Genomic DNA, 22075 nt, shown 5'->3' on the forward strand with positions numbered 1-22075 from the left:
GACTACCATTTTGCATCGCATTTAAAAGGGGATTGTGGCGCATGCGATCGGATTTTGGCGCCTTGGCGCTGGCTTTCACGTGACACAAATTTGGGGGTGGGCTGTCGGACATCGACGGAATTGGACTGAGCGCGAGATTTAACATTTAAATTGTGTCACAAGACAAAGCACTTACATACACCAGGAAGTAGAAGGTGAACTCAGTCACACCTCAGCGGGGAAGCGACACATGCAGGATATCGGGCGCACGATCTTGGTGAATCGCGCCGGACTTCATCTTCGTCGAAGTCCAGGTTCCCCATGTCTGGACTTCAGTCAGAAGTTTGGGTTTGTGCTCAACCCGGAAAAGCTTAATAATATTTGAAGGTGCTCATGGGCTGAGCCCTCTTCAAACACCCATTGCAATCATTTCTCCTAGGACTATCACTCCCCTACAATGTCATCTAAGACAGACAACCATAGGGAAAATTCAGCACATTTTTAAATGGCTTTCTAAATAGCTTTTAAAGGATGAACACCCGTTATCGGCCCTAGTACCAATTGCAGATGTGATCTATCTGTACGAGTTCAGATACCCAAACTAGACATTTTTTCAAGGTTCAACTGAGTTTGCTGAAACTGTATGAATCCACTAATCCCTAATCATACTACATTTTCAAGATTCAATTAATAAATGAATTTAAAATATGAACTATCCATATGTTTGAGTTGTAAATGTTTGATATTTTAACGTCACTTTTTTATAGGAACTATCTATGTATAAGGCTTTTTAAATGCTGTGTGATCCCTGCAGGTATTATTATTTTCCTGTGGTCAGATATTCCTTATTTTTAAATTGTTTAAAAATAGTTAAAAAGTATATATAACTATTTATAAAAATCGTTATAAAACTATTGTTTTATAACAAGACTTACCGTACTAATGATTCACACAAAAAACAGCCATACACCTGACACAAAAACAAAACAAACCATTGTTTGGGAAAAAAAAGGTGGGGGTTGGCCACAGCTTTATTCTTAACAATATACATAATATAACAGGCCTGTGGGAACCCAGACCCTTTTCCCTAAACTTCACCTTGCATGCCAGGCCCCGCCTCCGTGGTGGCATGTCTTAGTTGGTCCGTCAGGTGATTTGGACTAAAAGCTGGGAGGGTCAAAGATTTCACCACAGGCCAAACTGTGACTACCAGCAACAACATTGCATCGAATACAACTAAAAACAGATCAAAGTTAGGTAATAGAAAATTAGAATTACAAATTAAGTAATACAAAATAGGAGATACAAAAATTAGGGAGGGCAGGTGGTAATTTCTTGAGCGCGGAGCAGTCCAAAGAGGCTGGGCTAGCTCCCCAGAATAAATATCCTGGGCAACCTACAGCCTAAATTCAGCTGGCCACGTGAAGCCAGGTGAAGGGGCGAGCAGGAGGGGCCACGTCCAGGTGCCCCCCGGCTTAAGCAGCCTGCAGGCTATGCAGGTAATGTGGTAAATTGCAGTCCACAAGACTCTTTTGCTTCTGGAAAACATTCCTTTCAGGACACATGAAGTAACATGACACAATCTTATACAGGCTCAATAATTGCCAGTGGCTGAAGTATCCACTGTACAACTTGTGTAGATACGTATTCCAAGTCTGAATGGCATTGTATATACCACACATGTCTTTTTTAATAACTTGGCCATTGATGTTTTTCAGCTTAAACAAACATTTTCTCAAGAACACAAATCTAAAAGCCATGGACTTAAAAATGTTACTGTTACATATCCAACTCCATCAGAAGATGACTGTCAAGCTACAGAAATCTTTACCAGAATGTCTGCTTTGATCCATAACCTTACCTTGAATGACCCTAATAAAGCATCCAGTGCCAGGAGGAGCAAAGCCACCATAGTCCATCCAAATGTGAAGTACTGTGTGGGGGACAAGTTAATTGTCCAAATTAACATGTTTGACAATTTGGATAACATGAAAACATATGGAGGAGATTTCATAAAAGCAAGAATCCACACACCAAAACTTCAAGCTGCAGCATCAGGAAGAGTTGAGGATTTTAACAATGGAACTTATCATATCCATTTTTCTTTGTTTTGGGAGGGCCGTGTTTATATTTCTATTGTACTTTTACACTCAAGTGAAGCAGTTGCAGCTCTATGGAGAGCAAGGAACAAGGACTTTGGTCTTGTGTACTTCATAGGAACCTTTGTGGATAGAGGCCAACAAGTCAAATCTGAATGTGGATTCCAGCTGAACTCTGAGAAAAACATATGTGAATATAAAAATGAAGAAGACCATGAGGCATTTTACTGCTACAAACCAGATACCCTGAGGTGTGGCTCATTGGTTTATCTTCAGTCCTTCAATAGGGATGTCTCATTCCTTAATCCATCTGAAAAAATGCTTTTCAACAGGTAACTTATTCACTTCCTGCTCTATTTTCTATTACTAGAAACTTTAAGACCTCCCACAAATCTGATATTGATGGGTAATCCTAAGACAGATCAGTAATATCCTGAGAGCCATAGTGGGTCTGGGCCACCCATAGAAAATTTGATGCAGAATTAGAATACAAAGCAACAATGTAAAAAATATGCTGAAGTTTTAGTTTTTATTTTAAATAAATACCACACACCTATAGAGAAACGATATAGTTTCCCATGTAAACAAGATTTCATTGTGAACATCAAGGAATTTGATGTTATGCACTTTGTTCGCAGCTACCTAACACTGATTATTTAAGGGAAATATGCAAATATGTTTTCCAAGGTGAGAAATGGAAAACAATGCCTCCTTGCTAACTTGAAAGGCAGTCCCCTTGACAAGGGTCGGGAAGTAAAAGTTCTCCTTATGGAGAGATTGTCAATTGAGGCTGCTTTATAACCATCTACCTGACCCTAGTCAATAGCCTCTCACTCAGCCAAACCAGTTCCCTACAATGTACTGAGGAGACCCAACCAGGTCAAAACATTGCTGTCTACAGTTGGGAATCTGTTCCTTCTGGAATAGATATACTGGTTTGGCTTAATCCCACATCATGTCATTAGACTTCTTGTAGGTCATACTTGGTGTTAAGGAGCTGCTTCCCAAGGTAGCAAAAGGAGGTATTGTTTTCCATTTCACACCTTGGAAAATGTATTTGCTTATTTCACAGAATTCCCAAGTGGAGCATCAATGGCTGTAAGTCTGCACACGCCTATAAGGCAACCTCAATTGGCAATCTCTCCATAAGGAGAACTCTTACTTCCTGACTGATTATTTAAAGCAGAACTACACTTTTAAGCCAGGTTGGATGAATCAACAGCACAGATAAAAGTAAACTTTTTAATGTACTTTTTTAGGAAAAATATTTATTTGCCCTGTATTTTCCATGCTTTAAGCAGTTTTTAATAATCAGCTACCCTCATACTCACACCAAAAGACTTGAGAAGTCTTTTAGAAACAATGCTCAGTGCATGAGAAGAAAGGAGCACAAAAACAGACAGAAAACCTTTTTCCATCATAAAATATATTGCAAAGTTTACTATTTAATCTGCACTGTTTAGTACTGTTTTATTTTAATGTGCTTCAAAGGTTGAGTTACACTTAAAGTTCTCTTTGAAATTTATTAATAGTCCACTCTATATAACCCAATGGAGGTTTACTTAAGCAATTACTTTTTAACTATATATTTTATTATATTCCCAGTGACAACATTGCAGTTGAAATTCCCAAACACCATGAATATATTGATGTGCAGAAATGTACCAGTAAGTATTTAGCATTGTTGATTTCTGTTTCTAGTTTAAAACACAAGGGACACACACACACATACACCTATTTGCCCAACCTACCCTAAGCGAACATGCACCAAACTAATTATGCTGAGACAAAGACTGTATAATACAGACATATAAGGAAAGTACTAAATCAGTGTTCAGAGAAGTGAGAACAGAATGGAACAAAATCACACTCATCAACGGATCCTCATTTATACTTTCCACACAGAGCTGAAGTCTAAAAAGGCACAGATATTAAAGTAAAATAAAATTTAAGACTTTTTTTGGACATTTTTACATCTAGTGCAACAAAATTGAAGTCAGAAAAGAGTGGAAGAGAAGATAAAAATACATGTTCCATTATTGATCCATCAGAATAATGGTTCAACTGGATGGTCTTGCTACGGCGGGGTGCCACCAGGTCGTTTCATAGGTGCGACTAGCCCCGGTGACAGCCAAGGTTAAGGTACCTTAGGTGGTGACAGTCTCATAGTCTGGCTAAACGGGCAGTCAGGGCAGGCAGTAGAGATGCAGAAGTCAGAGTCCAAATCCGGGGTCAGCAATGCCAGGCCGATGGGAACGGGAACACAGTAACGGACAGAGCCACCGGAACAGGAAAGGATTGTAACAAGGGAACACGGGAACAGGAACACAGGAATTTACTACAGGAATGCTGAACACAGGAACACAGGAATGCTGAAGCAGGAACGGGAACGCAGGAACACAGAGGGGCTTTCATTTCACAGGAAAAGGCCTGAAGATCTGGTGGGGAGTGATGGGAACCACTGGATTCTATAGCAAACCCAGAAGTGGCCAGCGCCAATCAGTGGTGCACTGGCCCTTTAAATTTCCGAGTGCTGGCGTGTGCGCGGCCTAGTCTGGAGAAGAGCAGGATCGTGGAGAGGTAAGTTTGGAGTGGGGGTAGCCACGCCACAGAGAGGGGCACGGGTGTGCCCGCAATACGAGACATAGAACGCGGGGGCACCCGTGACAATTAGTATTGTAAACTGATAATCCCATTAGTATGAGAAAAACAGCAGCACTCACCATAAAAATGTTCACCTTTATTTAGTGCTCTTTAAAAGTCCATTGCAGCTATTGGGAGATGGCGCTCAGCCAGAGAAAGAGCAGTGTATGCGAAACAGCTGTCGCTTGTGTGGATTCCTCTCCTCCTGCACCATCTCCCCTTAGCTGAACTTTTAAACGGGATTAAATAAAGGTGGAAGTTTTTATGGTGCAAGTTTTTGTGGTGCAAGGTTGTGTTTAATTTTGGTGAAAATTGCAACAGAATTTTGTCACAAACAGTTTTCTGTGTTTGGTGAGCTACAGAAAGCAAAAGAATCTCCTGCTTGATGTCCTGCCGAAATGCCCTTAGAGGCCTTAAAGGGCATCTAGTAGCTGGATGAAGGACTGTATGCAAATGAGCCTGATGGGCTCCAGGCTCCATAGGTGTTGAAGAGCCTGGAGTCCTTAAGGCTCATTTGCATACAGTCTTTCATTCTGGTGGTAGATGTCCTTTTAGCTATATCCAAGCATCGGAAAAGCTACAATTTAGCTAAAATTTATTTTATTCATTTTTCAGTTTGTAGGGATCTGGATCAATTTGATTGTATATGTCAGTTTCTATAATTAAAATTGTAAAGCAAATTATAAAAAATAATCAATTTTTTGTGATAAACTTTCTTTGTTTAGGTTAGGTTTTCTCTTAGACTTTACAAAAATTCATTTCTTAATTTATACCCTGTCTATCAATTGACCACAATATCTAAGGAGTTAGAAGTGATACTGATCCCATGTATTAGAGTGGGAGCCTGACTGCTATGCTCCTTCTTTTGATCACAGGGTGACAGCATCTGCATCCATGTGAGTCTCCTAATTTAAAATGGTTGTTTTTTATATATATGCCATGGAAAGAGGGAGTCAGTGCAAAAGGCCAGCAGTGACATCACATCAACAGTGCACACACAGCTACATTGGCATTTAGAGGTTGAAACCGCATCACAACCAACCTCTGTATACAAACCAAGAATTGCAGTGATGGGCGACGCTGTGGCTGAATGGTGGACTGAGAGAGTTGGGTATTAGCCGTTTAATTATGTTCACCTCCCCACTTTCCCCAATTCATATTTGAAAAAAAATTTAATCCCGGACAACCCCTGGATGGATCCCAGCAGTATGATAAGAAATATATGTATATTAGGAGCTCTGCTACTTTACCTGTAAAAAATAAAACTGCTGGACCCCTGGAGAAATCTCCTGGAACACTTTCGATCTTTTTACATAAAAATACAAAAAGAGTTCCTAATACAAATTTTTTTTTCATCCTCCTGGAATCTGCATAGAAGGGTTAATAGTCAATCTACAACAAAGGAAGTACTAGATTTGTAGTAGTGTTTGCATCTTGATAATTTTGCTCTTTGTAATTCTCTCAGATTCTTCTCCATCGACTCTGGAACTATGCAAGATTGGAATAGATTCACCAATTCCCAGTGGTTTTGTGTTACAAAATAGTTGGAAACCTTCATTTTGTAGGATCTCAAACTTTACTACCCAAGAGCAAATGTACAGTTGTTTAAGTGACAAAATGATCTACTTCATGGGAGACTCAACTGTACGACAATGGCTTACATATCTAGTACAGACATTTAAAGGTAAAGTAGTTGAAAATAACTCAGTGGGTTTGTATAGTAGACAAAATTGTTACAGTTTATAGAATCTATAACTTATTTTCATACGAAATACATGGACACATAGGGGCATATTTATCAGGGCCTCTGCGCTAGCTTATTGCTAGCACTTGCGATTGTTTTGCCATCTCCAGCAGTGGGGCGTGAAGGGGTGTGAGGGGGTGGGCTCTGCCGGCCAACCGGGAGTGGGCCGGCTTGTGGTGTTACTGTCCCAGCACCGGCGCACTCGCAGCTGCCGGCGACTTTTCATATGTGAAAAGTCGCCAGCTGCGTTTTTTCTACACCAAGCCATGCCTGGCGTAGAATAAATGCTACTCAGCCACCTGCCCTGATACTTCAGGCGGCGGAAGCCTCTTGATGTATCGCTCTGTGAAAATGCAACGGAGGGGCAATCATACTTGTTCGTCGGCGTATGATAAATATGCCCCATTGCTACATGGCGAATAAAGGCCCTTTTCACATGTTCTCTATTGTGCCAATACGAAATATTGAAAAAAAAGGTGTTCAACCCAGCTGTTCTCTCAAATATGGTGAAAACAAGGCCCCTAGCTCCTTCATGTTCCTATTGATTGTTATCCCAAGGACACCCGCTATGGTTATCGAATATACATTTCACCATTAACACAACTAACAACCTAAACAACAAAAATAGAAAGCACTTCATTATTTCATGAATCTGCTAAAAATTGCAGGCTTTCTAGGTGAGGACATAAAAGGAGGGGCAAATAAGTTTGTTGTAAGGAATCTGAGGAACCATCCAACAGCTACAGTTCGGGAATTAAATGGGTGCAGTCACCGTCCAGTTTTGAAAAAGGGTCACTAAAAGTTTGTACTATGCATTGAAGAGTGAGTCTGGCTTCCTCTTTAGGTTCCTAAAGTACATTTTTGACATGAAATGCACAGCTCCTTTTTTTATATACTTACATAGATATATTTGGCTCCCATACTTTTCAACTGACAGCATCTAATTGCCTACTGTTTTATGCATTGTTAAACATAACTCACATTTTAGGATTCTATTGATTTCAATATATAGTTACAATCCTCCATTGATAAAACTCATCCTTTAACGAATAGAGGACAGCCCTCATCTTGAATACCTTACATTATATATGAATGAAGTGATTCATATGAAGTTGAATACGATCCGAACTTCAGGAAAGCATCAGCTTTTCACAAATTCCAATTTCATAGTGATTGGTGTTAAGAAAGCTTTCCTTAAAATGGTGTCAGGACGTGCAGATAGTCAATCAGGAGCTACTCACTACATGTGATGTCACAGCAACTATAAATGCCAGATACCACACAATTTCCGACATCTGCTTACTGAATGGGGAGAGATACCATGAGCAAGGGCAGAGCAGGCTGTATGGACAGTGGAGGAATAGGAAGGGTTGGCCTTGTGGCTTACAGGAATGGGTGTAATGGATCACTTTGTGGGTCAAGACTGACTGTTAATTCCTGCTGCTGCAGAAGCTGCTGCCTATAAATTTTAGATTCTATATACCCTGCTTGGTTGAGCTGAGTTTTGTGGCACGTGCCTGGTGCATTTCTTTCAACCGGCACCTAACAAATATTTTGTACATTGAGTGCAATTGCTCATGGAAAATAATAATTTAGAGTCAACTGCCCTTTAATTATTGTGAAATACACTGTATCTACCTGGGTGCACATGCTTGGTATAATTGTTATTTGAAAACTATTATCCCGCTTTAGTTATTTCCCTTTTTATTATTCCCCTATTCAATTTTAATATCTATTGGGGTCACCTTCCCCATTAGTTACTGTGAAATCCATGGCTATATCTTATTGGGTGCTATTGACATCTGAATATCTTGTGAGGATCACCTTGTGAAATCTACTGCTGTATGTTAATGGGGTTAAATTGACATTTGAATAATATCTTGAGGAGGTCATATTCCCTTTTAGTCACTGTTAGAGATGAGCAGACCTAATGGTTGGGTTTAGGTTCAGCGTTGGGCCACCTGACCCAAACATATTACCAGATTGTCAGCCGGACAGCCAACCTGTAAATTGGTGTCCGTAGCCAATTATAGCCATGGCTAGTTGCATCTATTTGCCAAATTAGCGGTTCGGCTGGCAATATTTCTTGGTCAGGTGGCTGAACCCGAATGCCGAAGCCAACCGGGTCAGCTTATCTCTAGCTTGTCTTTTGGGGTCATCTTTCTTATTAGTTCTGTCAAAACCACATGTAATGCTGCTGTCAGAACTCACAAATAGTTCTGAATGGGATGAGATTTCAGGCTTCTGTGCTTGAAAACCACACCCAGAGCTACCTGTGCATGACAGGCCCCTTTTTGATCTTTCCTTGGGAAAGCTGGTTGTGTGTTTGAGCTAGTTTTGTCTGCAGCTGTGCTTTGAGTGATGGACGGCTGAAACAGTCTGTGCTAGAGGCCGTGTCCATTGCTCCTTTAATATTCTGGAGTTCCTTCAGAGGGTGTCTGGTTATTCATTCTGATCTCTTCTATCTAGTGTTCTTGCTATCTTGTTTTTTGCTATCCTGTGTACTTGACTTCTGCTTTGCCTGCCAACCATTCTATTGCTATACAATTCTGTACCAGTGTTGTGTATCCCGTTGTGCCCCCGTTTTCCCTGCCTCTGACTTGTGTTGGTTTTCTGTGTACCAATGTGAACACTGGTCAATATCCGAATTTCTGTTACCTGTTCGCTCTTTACGATCCAGCAGCTGCCAGACGAGGTAAGTCTTCACTCTCACCTTGTAAGGGTCATTCAAGGACAGTGAGTTAGGTGCCTGATAGTGGGTTTGCCCTTGTCAGGGCGGCTTATCTGCTGCACGCAGGGCCATAGCCTGCAGGGACGTCACAGGGTGAGTTCGCTACACTTATGTTCTCTCTGTGTTTGCATGGGTTTACTCCAGGTCCTCCGGTTTCCTCCCACACTCCAAAACATACTGGTAGGTTGTTTAGATTGTGAGCCCCATTGGGGACAGGGACTGATTTGGCAAGCTCTGTAGCGCTGTATATTCTGTGTGCTCTATATAAATGGTTGTATTTGCACTGTTGCTGGACAGGTTCTTTATACCTGCTGTTTGGGAATGTACAATAAAATGGAAAACGAAAGGAAAGAGATGGCCAGTGAACCCTAAGGCTAGTGATACCCAGCTGTAGCTGAAAACTTCTCAACATCCACACCTGTGTCTCGCTCTGGTCCCTGGCACCTCCGCGGCCCCCATCGTTCCCCCGTACTGCCTTACCTTTCCATGCTCCCTCTCAGGATTCGGCAGCACTCGGCAGATTCAAAGGGCCAGCACATTGCTAATTGGTGCTGGCCATTTCCAGGAATTTTATAAAAGCCAGCCACTTCCTGCATTCCCCGCTGGATCTTTGTGCCTAACAGCCTTAGAAAAAGCTCCCCACGATCCCCCATGTGTTCCTGTGTCTCCGGCGTTCCTGTGTCTCCTGCGTTCCTGTTTGTTCCCGTGTATCCTGCTCTCCTGCTCCCGTGTGTTCCTGCTCCTGAGTTCCTGTGTCCTGCATTCCTGTGTTCTTGTGTCCCGTGTGCCTGTCTTCACCTTCCCATCTGCCTGGACCTCCCGTTACTGACCCCAGATTGGACATGACGTTACATCTCTGCCACCTGCCCTGACCCAGTGCCTGGACCTGACCACGAGATAGTCTTCCGCTAAGGTACCTCGACCTCAGCTGCCACCGTGGGCTAGTCGCAGCTGTGGAACGACCTGGTGGTACCCTGCCGCAGCAAGACCATCTTGCTTTGCGGAGGGCTCTGGTGAAGACCAGGTGCCACTTAGACTCCTGTTCCAGGTGTCGGCTAATACCACCTCCCACGGTGGTTCAGAGGATCCACTCATCTCGGATCCTGACAGTAAGATCCGTCCATCTTGCTGATCTCCCTGACATCGTGACCCCACATTCCCAGCGTATTGTCGTACAAAGTCAGCAGCTGGGAGAAGCCATCACCATTCTACAGAGGCTATTGTACTCCCAGCAATCACGTCAAGTTCCTGTGGTTCCATCTGCTCCATTTGTCTACCTTCCACAGAACCTATGCTGAGGCTCTCTATGCCTTCCAATTATGATGGGGATGCGAAGCTGTACAAAGGCTTTATAACTAATGCCTACACAGCTCGTAACTGAACGGTCGAGAGTGGCTTTCGTGATCAGTCTTCTCTCTGGAAGAGCCCTTGCCTGGGCCACACCCCTCTGGGACAAGGGAGACCCAGTTACAGCAGACATTACCGCTTTCTTTGCTGAACTACATACCGTCTTTGAGGAACCAGCCCGGGCGTTTTCTGCCAAAACTGCCCTTCAGAACTTGTGCCAAGGGGACTCCTCCGTGGGAGACTATGAGGTGCAATTCCGTATTCTGGCTTCAGAACTTTTCTGGAATAAAGCAGCCTTGATCGCTACCTTTAAAAAAGGACTATCTAGTCAGATCAAAGACGTCCTGTCTGCACGAGTCCTTACGTCTACCTTGAATTGTCTAATTTACTTGGCTACTCGGATAGACGTTTGCTTCTCTGAACCCAAGGAGAAACAGCGAGTTGAACTAGCACAACCCAGAGTCCAATGTTTTTCTCATCTGGCACCGGTTTTCCAGAAATCTCCTCTGCCGTCTCCTACATCCGCTACCGAAAAGTCCTTGCAGGTGGGTGAAACCCAGATAACACCCCAAGAGCACTACAGACGGTAGACAGGGAAATCTCTGCATCTACTGAGCCAGCCCAGAACATTTCCTCCAGTCGTGTCCAGTGCATCCACAGCGTCTAGGAAGTCATTCACACCTAGGGTTCCTAGGAGGAGCATCCCTAGTGAGAGTAAAGCTTCTCCATACCTGGATCTTCCATCTTCCTGTGAAAATTCCGTCATTTGGGTGGTAACTGACAGGTTCTTGAAGAAGTCTCATTTTGTTCTGCTGCCAGGTCTGCCATCAGCTCCTCGTCTGGCTAGTCTGTTCGTCCTCCATGACTTCCAGTTACATGAACTCCCTCTGCACATTGTCTCGGACCGTGGGGTCCAGTTTGTTTTCAGATTCTGGCGTTCCCTCTGCAATCAACTGCAGGTCAAGCTGGACTTCTCCTCCTCATAACCCCCCCCCCCCCCCCCGGCAAGTAGAGAGAGTCAACCAAACTCTGGGCTGTTACCTTCGTCACTTTGTCTCTGCTCGTCAAGACGACTGGTCCTCCCTCTTACCGTGGGCAGAGTTATCCCACAATTCTTTGGATTCTGAGTCTGCTGGCGCTGCCCCATTCTGTATTGTCTTTGGACGAATTCCTGTGGTGGAAGAATTGGTGCAGGACCTCAAATTGATCTGGGAACAGACAAGTCAGTCTCTGCTTCAGGTGTCAGTCAGCACCAAGAGCCAAACTGATAGGAAGCGCAGCCCTCCTCCAGTTTTCTCTACGGTTGACAAGGTATGGTTATCATCCAAATACGTCCGTTTAAAGATTCCCAGCTACAAACTTGGTCCACATTTTCTGGGTCCATTCGATGTGATAAAACGCATAAATCCCATGGCTTAGAAACTCCGCCTTCCTCCCACTTTGCGTATCCCGAACTCCTTCCACATCTCTCTCCTGAAGCCTGTCATCTTGAACCGCTTCTCTCGGCAATCTCCTCCTCTGGCTCCTGAGGTGGACTCCTCTGATGTCTTTGAGGTGAGGGAGGTTCTGGACATGAAGACAGTGAGAGGGAAGCAGTTCTTCCTTGCAGACTGGAAGGGGTTCGGACCTGAAGAGAGATCTTGGGAGCCCGAGGGCAATATCTTGGACCGTGGCCTCCTACAGAGGTTCTTCCAAACCAAAAAGAGGGGGAGATCAAAGGGGGGGGAGGGGGGGGAACTGTCATGGGTGTCCCCGCGACCCACGTCTCGAGTTGCGGGAAAACCCGTGTCTCGCTCCGGTCCTCGGGACCTCCGCGGCCCCCATCGTCCCCCCGTACTGCCTTACCTCTCTACGTTCCCGCTCCGGATTTGGCAGCACATGCCCTAGGTGGCGGGGATGCTCGTGGCAGCGCTCGAAGATTTAAAGGGCTAACACACCGCTAATTGGTGCCGGCCATTTCCAGGAATTTTATAAAAGCCCACCACTTCCTGCATTCCTCGCCAGATCTTTGTGCCTCAAAGCCTTAGAAAAAGCTTCCCAGCGATAAACCTGAGTACCTGTGTCTCCTACGCTCCTGTGTCTCCTGCGTTCCTGTGTCTTCTGCTTTCCTTTGTCTGCTGCTTTCCTGTGTGTTCCCGTGTATCCTGCATTCCTGCTCCCGTGAGTTCCTGCTTCTGAATTCCCGTGTCCTGCGTTCCTCTGTTCCGTGTGCTTGTATTCCCATCTGCCTAGACCTCCCGGTTCTGACCACGGATTGGACTTGACGTTGCATTACTGCCGCCTGCCCTGATACTGTTCCTTGACCTGACCACGAGACTGTCATCCACTAAGGTACCTCGACCTCAGCTGCCACCGCTGGCTAGTCACACCTGTGGAACGATCTGGTGGTACCCTGCCGCAACAAGACCATGCTGCTTTGCGGCGGGCTCTGGTGAAGACCAGGTGCCACTTAGACTCCGGTCCCAGGTGTCGGCTAGTACCACCTCCCGCGGTGGTCCAGAGGATCCTCTCATCCCGAATCCTGACCATGTGTTTGCATTCTTAGATTTTAAATTATTAATTATTATTTTAAATGTCTTTCCAGTATTTTCACATATATCTAACTATTGTATCTATTTGTTGATTAAAAGTCTTCAAATGTTTATTTTCTTTGGTGTTCAGTGTGCTAGATAAGAAACATTTTAAAATGTTCTGATTTTGAAATGATTGTTATAAATGTCATGTCTTGTATGAGAAAAACTGAATTTACATGTGCTGTCTGACTATTGACTACTTGGGGCTGCATGACTTGCAAACTGGGGGCTAAATGACTCTTGGCTGCTGTGGCCTGTGTGACTCTTGCTTTACTTAGGTTTTGGGGCTCGGATACTTTGGGCAAGATAGTAGTACTTTTGAGGGCAAATAACATAACATTTGTAATATTTGTTAAATTTGACACTATTTTTGGATACCGTATATTCTCGAGTATAATTCTACTCAGCTTATACTCAGTTATAAAAAAAAAACTTAGGCTAACAGCTAGTAGGTCAGTCAGTAAGACAGACAATAGTGGCATGTAGTACTTCACAAAAGGTGTTGATCTGCTCCACTAGAAAGAGGACTTCATTACAACTTCTCCCACCCAGGACTGTTGAATACTCCAACAGATATCTTCAGCTCCCAGCACCACATCTCTGCACTGCGCCCATAAAAAAAACCATAGTCACTTACAGTATAAAGTCAACTAAATTAGAGTGTCCCTAATTCATATATACCTCACATGACACAATGGACCTCTGTGCACCCATCGGAGTGGATATAGAATCTACTATGTGGCCCTTTATTGTTTATTGAAATATATACCATATTCCCCCTAAATAAATTATAGTATGTATAGCACCCCATTTATTATATATATTGGATCCCACTAAAAAAATTTGTGAAGGCAGCTTGAAAGGCAGTGAAGCCACAGCTCCAACCTGCACTAAATCTATTGCGGACTTGTACCCAGACAGCTGTGAACACTAGAACTGTGTCCCACAGCTGCCCTGTCAGCATTTTTTTCAGAATTTTGACACACTGGGGCACATTTACTTACCCGGTCCTGTTGCGATCCCCTAGGTGCATTGTCCGACGAGGATGAAGTCCAGCGCGATTCACTAAGATCATGCGTCCAATATCCTGCATGTGTTGCTTCCCCGCTGAGGTCGGCCGGAGTTCACCTTCTTCTTCCCGGTGTATGTAAGTGCATGTCTTGCGCAACAATTTGAATTTTAAATCCCGCGCTTAGTCCTAATTAGTCAGGTTGTCTGACGGCCTTGTGTCACATGAAAGTCGGCGCGACTGCACCAAAATCCGATCGCGTGTGCCAAAAACCCTTGTTAAATGTGGCAAAAATCGGAACTGGTCAGGAAACCCGGCGGAAATGCGGTGTGCGGACCCTTAGTAAATGTGCCCCACTGAGCTCAAAAGGTTAGCCATCAGTTGATGCTTTTTCACTTGCTTATACTTTGCCGCAGGCAAAGATGTAAACCACATGTACAGATCAAGTGCTCAGCATTATGGAAACTGCCTCCTCCTGAGCCCAGTTTCCAGTTTCCCAAGATATTGGGGCACATTTACGAAGAGTCCGAACACTGCATTTTCGTCGGGTTTCCCGACATTTTACCGTTTGGCGTGTTGGCGCACGCGATCAGATTGTGGCGCTTCGGCGCTGGCTTGCCTGCGTCACAAATCGGGGGGCGTGGACGTCGGACAACCAGACTGATTCGGACAAACCGCAGAATTTAAAAACCAAATTGTGTTGCAAGGTCAGCACTCACATGCACCGGGAAGAAGAAGGTGAACTCCGGCGGACCTCAGTAGGGAACCGACACATGCAGGATATCGGTCGCACGATCTTAGTGAATCGCGGCAGACCCGAATCCTCGTAGGACATTTAGGATCGGCGGCGTCAATGGGACGCCTGACTTGTGCGATCATTGGGGCAGATTTACTTACCCGGTCCTGTCGCGATCCAACGGCGCGTTCTCTGTGGAGGATTCAGGTCTTCCAGCGATTCACTAAGGTAGTGAGCCCGATGTCCACCAGGTGTCGCTGCTGCGCTGAAGTCCGTCGGAGTTCACTGGAGTTCACGATCTGTTGCTGGGTGCAGGTAAGCGGGTGTCAAGCGACACTTTTTTAAAAAAAGTACGGCGGTTTTTCCGAATCCATCGGGTTTTCCTATGGCCATGCCCCCCCATTTCCGTTGCATGCATGCCGGCGCCGGTGCCATAATCCGATCGTGTGCGCCAAAAACCTGGGGCAATACAGGGATAATCGGCGCAAAACGGGAATATTCGGGTAACCCAACGGAAAAACGCGATTCGGGCCCTTAGTAAATGACACTCTGTTCTTCCAATCCCTTTTTCACAATAACCGTGAATTCGTTGCTATACAGAAATCTTGAATTAGTTGTCCGGTTTCTATCACACCAACATTAGATCCTTTGTATTTTCAACTGATATCAAGTAACCTTTCCGTTCTCTGTTGTTTTCAACAGGTCTAAAGATGTTTGATCTACATAGAGTTGGACTGGAGACTTTGATGGTGGCAATAGATCAAGAAAGGAATGTTAAAATACAGTGGAAAAAGCACAGCCATCCAATTGTTGCAAGTCGTCTGTACATGGTTAAAGATGATGCTTATGTCCATGAGCAGATAGATCAACTAGCCGGGGGCTCCCATTATGTCATTGTCATCTGTTTGGGTCAACACTTTAGGCTTTTTCCAATCCAAGTTTTTATTAGGAGAATTATTAATGTACACAAAGCTTTGAATCGTCTGTTCTTAAGAAGTCCTGATACCAAGGTCATCATCAAAACTGAAAATACTAGGGATGATAGTCATGATGCTGAAAGATTTAGTAACTTCTATGGCTATATCCATAACATGATCATGAGAGATGTCTTCAGAAATCTTCCCGTTGCTGTTGTTGATGCTTGGGACATGACTATTGCTTACAATACGCTTGATGTTCATCCTCCAAATCATGTGGTCAAGAGCCAAATAGATATGTTTTTAACATATATTTGTTAATTTTATGAGGCAACGGCTTTTTTTTTACACAGTAAAATGTGTATGTCTACCTCAGGTTGACATTCTCTGCTTTCTATGTGAAAAATAAGACCTACATGTCTCAAAGGGCCACACAAGCAAGAAATAATGTATAGTCAGTGTAGAGTATGAACCCATACACCACCCCAGAAGAGAAATGCCCCTCCAAATATGGGAGAATTATTTTTTAACATTACCCTAAAAAAAAATCTGAATTGTTTCTTACCATTTACTACACGTAAAGAAGCCATGTTTGTTAGGTGTATATGGGAATAATCAATTATGAATACTGATTTATCCTTTTTTATATAGATTCTTATTTTACCTGGATGGTCATGTTTGTTCTTGTATTTTATATAAGAGACAATGTAAACACAATAAATTTGTTTAAAGATAAACTTTAAATGTGTGTAGAGTCATTTTGTGTATAGGATCATGATTAAGATACGAAGCGTCAAAATGTGTTGATCTTTTAATGTATCCTGTTTTCGGTATATTTTACATATCGGACTAAGGACAACTGATTTTGCAGAAATCCTGGAAGTGCCCAGTGAGCGTTGAGTGCTCTCCATGCTTTCAAGTACATTCAACGGTTTTGGATTTCAAGCTTTGTGAACCCCTAGTGGGGGTTTTGCATTGCTGGTTGAAGCTGTATGCTTTAAAGCAGTGGTGGCGAACCTATGGCACGGGTGCCAGAGGTGGCACTCAGAGCCATTTCTGTGGGCACTCAGGTTATCACCCCTGGACAGAGTTCACCAGACAGGAACAAATCCATCAAATCTACCTGCAGTCCCGGGAAACTTAAGAGATGCTGCTCTTAGTGCTATTTTAAAGTGACACGTCATTGGCTGTTTGGAACTGTGGGAAAAGTGAGAAGATGTGGAAAGGACTGGATTATCCTAAGCTCATCCTACTGGACCCTTCATTCTTCCTCTACAGAAAGACCCTACAATGAGAGTCTGAATTTGCCCTCCTTTTCTCCACTGTATTGGTGGCTGATACGATTGATAGATGCTGAAGAACAGGTAGCAGCAAGTTACTGCTTAAAAAGCCATGTTGTCACTTCACAGTAAATAAGTGGATTTTGGTTGTAGCTTGGGCACTTGGTCTCTAAAAGGTTCGCCATCACTGCTTTAAAGGGTAACCGTCATTCTGAGAAAAACAAACAAAAGACCAAAATTCTGCTCCAGGTGTCCCTGGAAATCATTCTTCAAAGTATTTTGATCCTCAGTCCCCATTTAGTAAATTTTTTGCCCCACAGTAAACAAAGTTTCCAGCTCTAAAAAGAACTATAATCAGTGAGATTGAGGGGCTGAACCTGCCGCCTGTGACATCATCTCAAGTGCTGCTGACCAATGAGACCATAACTTGTGCACCTTAGAGACAACCACACAGCCAAGTGTGGAGCTTGTAGCTAAGAGGATGAATAATATACAAAAGTGAAAATGTGAAGGTTTATTCAATGACAAGAAAAGTTTAATATTATAACTTTTGCAACTACAGAAGAGTGAATACCTATAGAAGTAATAGGGGGCATGGACATAATGTACCTGGGACTCTCCGACTAATACCCAATCTCCAAAGTTTCAAGCATGCTCTTAAAACTCTTCTCTTTAGGCAGCCTCTCACACTCGCTAACTGCATGAAACGCCAACTCTATTTACTAATCCATCCTGTGTCCTATCTCCCATCTGTTATCCGGCAAACACTGGATATATACCAAGCTCAAGGCTTCTCTGCAGTCACTTTCACCTTGAACCTTGTATATAAGATGGCGGCTGATGGCTGGTTCAAGCAGCAGAATTTTTATTTATTAATTTATTTTATACTTTCCCCTTATAAAGAATGGCTGGACCATTATACAATCTATTGTACCTCTTGTGCCCCCCCCCTCATTCTCATAGACTGTAAGCTCTTGAGTCACCCCTTCATCCGCCTAGACTGTAAGCTCTTGTGTCACCCCCTCATCCTGATAGACTGTAAGCTCTTAAGTCAACCCTCATCCTCATAGACTGTAAGCTCTTGTGTCACCCACTCATTCTCATAGACTGTAAGCTCTTGTGTCACCCCCCTCATCCTCATGGACTGGAAGCTCTTGTGTCACCCCCTCATCCTCAGAGACTGTAAACTCTTGTGTCACCCCCTCATCCTCATACACTGTAAGCTCTTGTGTCACCCCTCATCCTCATAAACTGTAAGCTCTTGTGTCACCCCCTCATCCTCATAGTCTGTAAGCTCTTGTGTCACCCCCTCATCCTCATAGACTGTAAGCTCTTGTGTCACCCCTCATCCTCATAAACTGTAAGCTCTTGTGTCACCCCTCATCCTCATAGACTGTAAGCTCTTGTGTCACCCCCTCATCATCATAGTCTGTAAGCTCTTGTGTCCCCCCCCCATCCTCAAAGACTGTAAGCTCTTCTGTCACCCCTCATCCTTATAGACTGTAAGCTCTTGTGTCACCCCCTCTTACTCATAGACTGTAAGCTCTTGTGTCACCCCCTCATCCTCATAGACTGTAAGCTCTTGGGTCACCCCCTCATCATCATAGACTGTAAGCTCTTCTGTCACCCCTCATCCTTATAGACTGTAAGCTCTTGTGTCACCCCCTCATCCTCATAGACTGTAAGCTCTTGTGTCACCCCTCATCCTCATAGACTGTAAGTTCTTGTGCCCCCCCTCATCCTCATAGACTGTAAGCTCTTCTGTCACCCCTCTTCCTTATAGACTGTAAGCTCTTGTGTCATCCCCTCTTACTCATAGACTGTAAGCTCTTGTGTCACCCCCTCATCCTCATAGACTGTAAGCTCTTGGGTCACCCCCTCATCATCATAGACTGTAAGCTCTTGTGTCACCCCTCATCCTTATAGACTGTAAGCTCTTGTGTCACCCCCTCATCCTCATAGACTGTAAGCTCTTGTGTCACCCCTCATCCTCATAGACTGTAAGCTCTTGTGCCCCCCTCATCCTCATAGACTGTAAGCTCTTCTGTCACCCCTCATCCTTATAGACTGTAAGCTCTTGTGTCACCCCCTCTTACTCATAGACTGTAAGCTCTTGTGTCACCCCCTCATCCTCATAGACTGTAAGCTCTTGTGTCAACTCCTCATCCTCATAGACTGTAAGCTCTTGTGTCACCCCTCATCCTCATAGACTGTAAGCTCTTGTGTCACCCCCTCATCCTCATAGGCTGTAAGCTCTTGTGTCACCCCCTCATCCTCAGGGCCGGATTAAGGTTGGTGGGGGCCCCTGGGCGCAAAATCTGGTGGAGGCCCCCACTGATTGTAGCGTGCACACACGTCCTCCTGCTCACTATCCACTATCCCCGCAGTAACACCGCTACATACAGCTGCCTCGCCTCCAGTAACACAGCTACATACACCCGCCTCGTCCCCAGTAACACAGCTACATACAGCCGCCTCACCCCCAGTAACACAGCTACATACAGCCGCCTCACTCCCAGTAACACAGCTACATACAGCCGCCTCACTCCCAGTAACACAGCTACATACAGCTGCCTCGCCCCCAGTAACACAGCTACATACACCCGCCTCGTCCCCAGTAACACAGCTACATACAGCCACCTCACCCCCAGTAACACAGCTACACACAGCCGCCTCATCCCCAGTAACACAGCTACATACAGACGCCTCATCCCCAGTAACACAGCTACATACAGCCGCCTCATCCCCAGTAACACAGCTACATACAGCCGTCTCGCCCCCAGTAACACAGCTACATACAGCTGCCTCACCCCAGTAACACAGCTACATACAGCCGCCTCATCCCCAGTAACACATCTACATACAGACGCCTCATCCCCAATAACACAGCTACATACAGCCGCCTCACTCCCAGTAACACAGCTACATACAGCCGCCTCACTCCCAGTAACACAGCTACATACAGCTGCCTCATCCCCAGTAACACAGCTACATACAGCCGCCTCACCCCCAGTAACACAGCTACATACAGCCGCCTCATCCCCAGTAACACAGCCACATACAGCCGCCTCATCCCCCAGTAACACAGCTACATACAGCCGCCTCATCCCCAGTAACACAGCTACATACAGCCGCCTCATCCCCAGTAACACAGCTACATACAGCCGCCTCATCCCCAGTAACACAGCTACATACAGCCGCCTCATCCCCAGTAACACAGCTACATACAGCCGCCTCGCCCCCAGTAACACAGCTACATACAGCCGCCTCGTCCCCAGTAACACAGCTACATACAGCCGCCTCATCCCCAATAACACAGCTACATACAGCCGCCTCACCCCTAGTAACACAGCTGCATACAGCCGCTTCATCCCCAGTAACACAGCTACATACAGCCACCTCGCCCCCCAGTAACACAGCTACATACGGCCGCCTCATCCCCAATAACACAGCTACATACAGCCGCCTCACCCCCAGTAACATAGCTGCATACAGCCGCTTCATCCCCAGTAACACAGCTACATACAGCCACCTCGCCCCCCAGTAACACAGCTACATACGGCCGCCTCATCCCCAGTAACACAGCTACATACAGCCGCCTCACCCCCAGTAACACAGCCACATACACCCGCCTCACCCCCAGTAACACAGCTACATACAGCCGCCTCATCCCCAGTAACACAGCCACATACAGCCGCCTCATCCCCAGTAACACAGCTACATACAGCCGCCTCATCCCCAGTAAAACAGCTACATATAGCCGCCTCATCCCCAGTAACACAGCTACATATAGCCGCCTCCTCCCCAGTAACACAGCTACATACAGCCGCCTCATCCCCAGTAACACAGCTACATACAGCCGCCTCATCCCCAGTAACACAGCTACATATAGCCGCCTCCTCCCCAGTAACACAGCTACATACAGCCGCCTCATCCCCAGTAACACAGCTACATACAGCCGCCTCGCCCCCCTGTAACACATCTTTATATCTACCTTCACCGCTACCAGATATGCAGTCCTATGTAACATACACCTCAGCCCGCACAGCAACACACACACACATTCACTATAAAGAGCATATACATAGCATATATAAAAACACACATCATATATACATATATTTAAAGGTGCACCTATATATGTGCATATAAATTTATGTGTGTATAAATACAGTACAGACGGTCCCCTACTTAAGAACACTCGACTTACATACGACTCCTAGTTACAAACGGACCTCTGGATATTGGTAATTTATTGTACTTTAGTCCTGGCCTACAATAATCAGCTGTAACAGTTATCACTGGTGTCTGTAATGAAGCTTTATTGATAATCCTGGTTCTTATGACAACCCAACATTTTTAAAATGCAATTGTCACAGAGACCAAAAAAGTTCTGGCTGGGATTACAATGATAAAGTATACAGTTCCGACTTACATACAAACGCAACTTAAGAACAAACCTACAGACCCTATCTTGTATGTAACTTGGGGACTGCCTGTATATGCATCTATTCATATATCCACAGCATATACATATATACACAGTATAAACATATATGCACAGTATATACATATATACACAGTAGATGCATATATACACATATATACACAGTATATACATATTTAGGGCTCATTCACACGGCCGTCTGGGGGGACGTACATGCGGCCACAAATTTGCGGCCTCATAAACGTCCCCATAGAGGGCAATGGCGGCCCGGCAGCGGTACAGTCCGTGCCATACATTGCAGAAAGATAGAGCATGCTCTTTCTTTTTGCGTGTGTGCGGCCGCTCAACGCTGTTTTCTATGAAGAGAGGAAGGATCACCTCCTCCTCCTCTCCAGCACATGGCGGTTCCCGCATGTTGGGCATACCTCGTGTGAATATACCCATACACAGTAGATACACAGTATATACACATTTACACAGTATATACACGTATATACAGTAGATGCATACATACAAATACACACACATTTACACAGTATATACACGTATATAGTCGATGCATACATACAC

At 44.6% G+C, this 22075-nt stretch overlaps 1 protein-coding gene across 1 annotated transcript; it reads left to right on the forward strand.

Annotated features, from left to right (window-relative positions):
- Positions 1–1728: 1728 nt before the first annotated feature.
- Positions 1729–16216, forward strand: LOC140066092 (NXPE family member 2-like). The gene is made up of 4 exons (XM_072113640.1): positions 1729–2410; positions 3684–3745; positions 6187–6405; positions 15564–16216. Exons 1-4 carry the CDS (start codon positions 1815–1817, stop codon positions 16097–16099), a joined length of 1413 nt encoding a protein of 470 aa, XP_071969741.1. The 5' UTR covers positions 1729–1814; the 3' UTR covers positions 16100–16216.
- The last annotated feature ends 5859 nt before the right edge of the window (positions 16217–22075 follow it).

The sequence above is a fragment of the Engystomops pustulosus genome, chromosome 6 (assembly GCF_040894005.1).
Source record: "Engystomops pustulosus chromosome 6, aEngPut4.maternal, whole genome shotgun sequence".
NCBI classification, from domain to species: Eukaryota; Metazoa; Chordata; class Amphibia; order Anura; family Leptodactylidae; genus Engystomops; species Engystomops pustulosus.

Excerpts from the sequence above, each read along its gene's own strand:
- LOC140066092 (XM_072113640.1), top strand. The coding sequence starts at position 1,815 with ATGTCTGCTTTGATCCATAACCTTACCTTGAATGACCCTAATAAAGCA. Across the intron at positions 2,411-3,683 it reads GAAAAAATGCTTTTCAACAG|TGACAACATTGCAGTTGAAA; the intron begins GTAACTTATTCA and ends TTATATTCCCAG. Across the intron at positions 3,746-6,186 it reads TGATGTGCAGAAATGTACCA|ATTCTTCTCCATCGACTCTG; the intron begins GTAAGTATTTAG and ends TAATTCTCTCAG.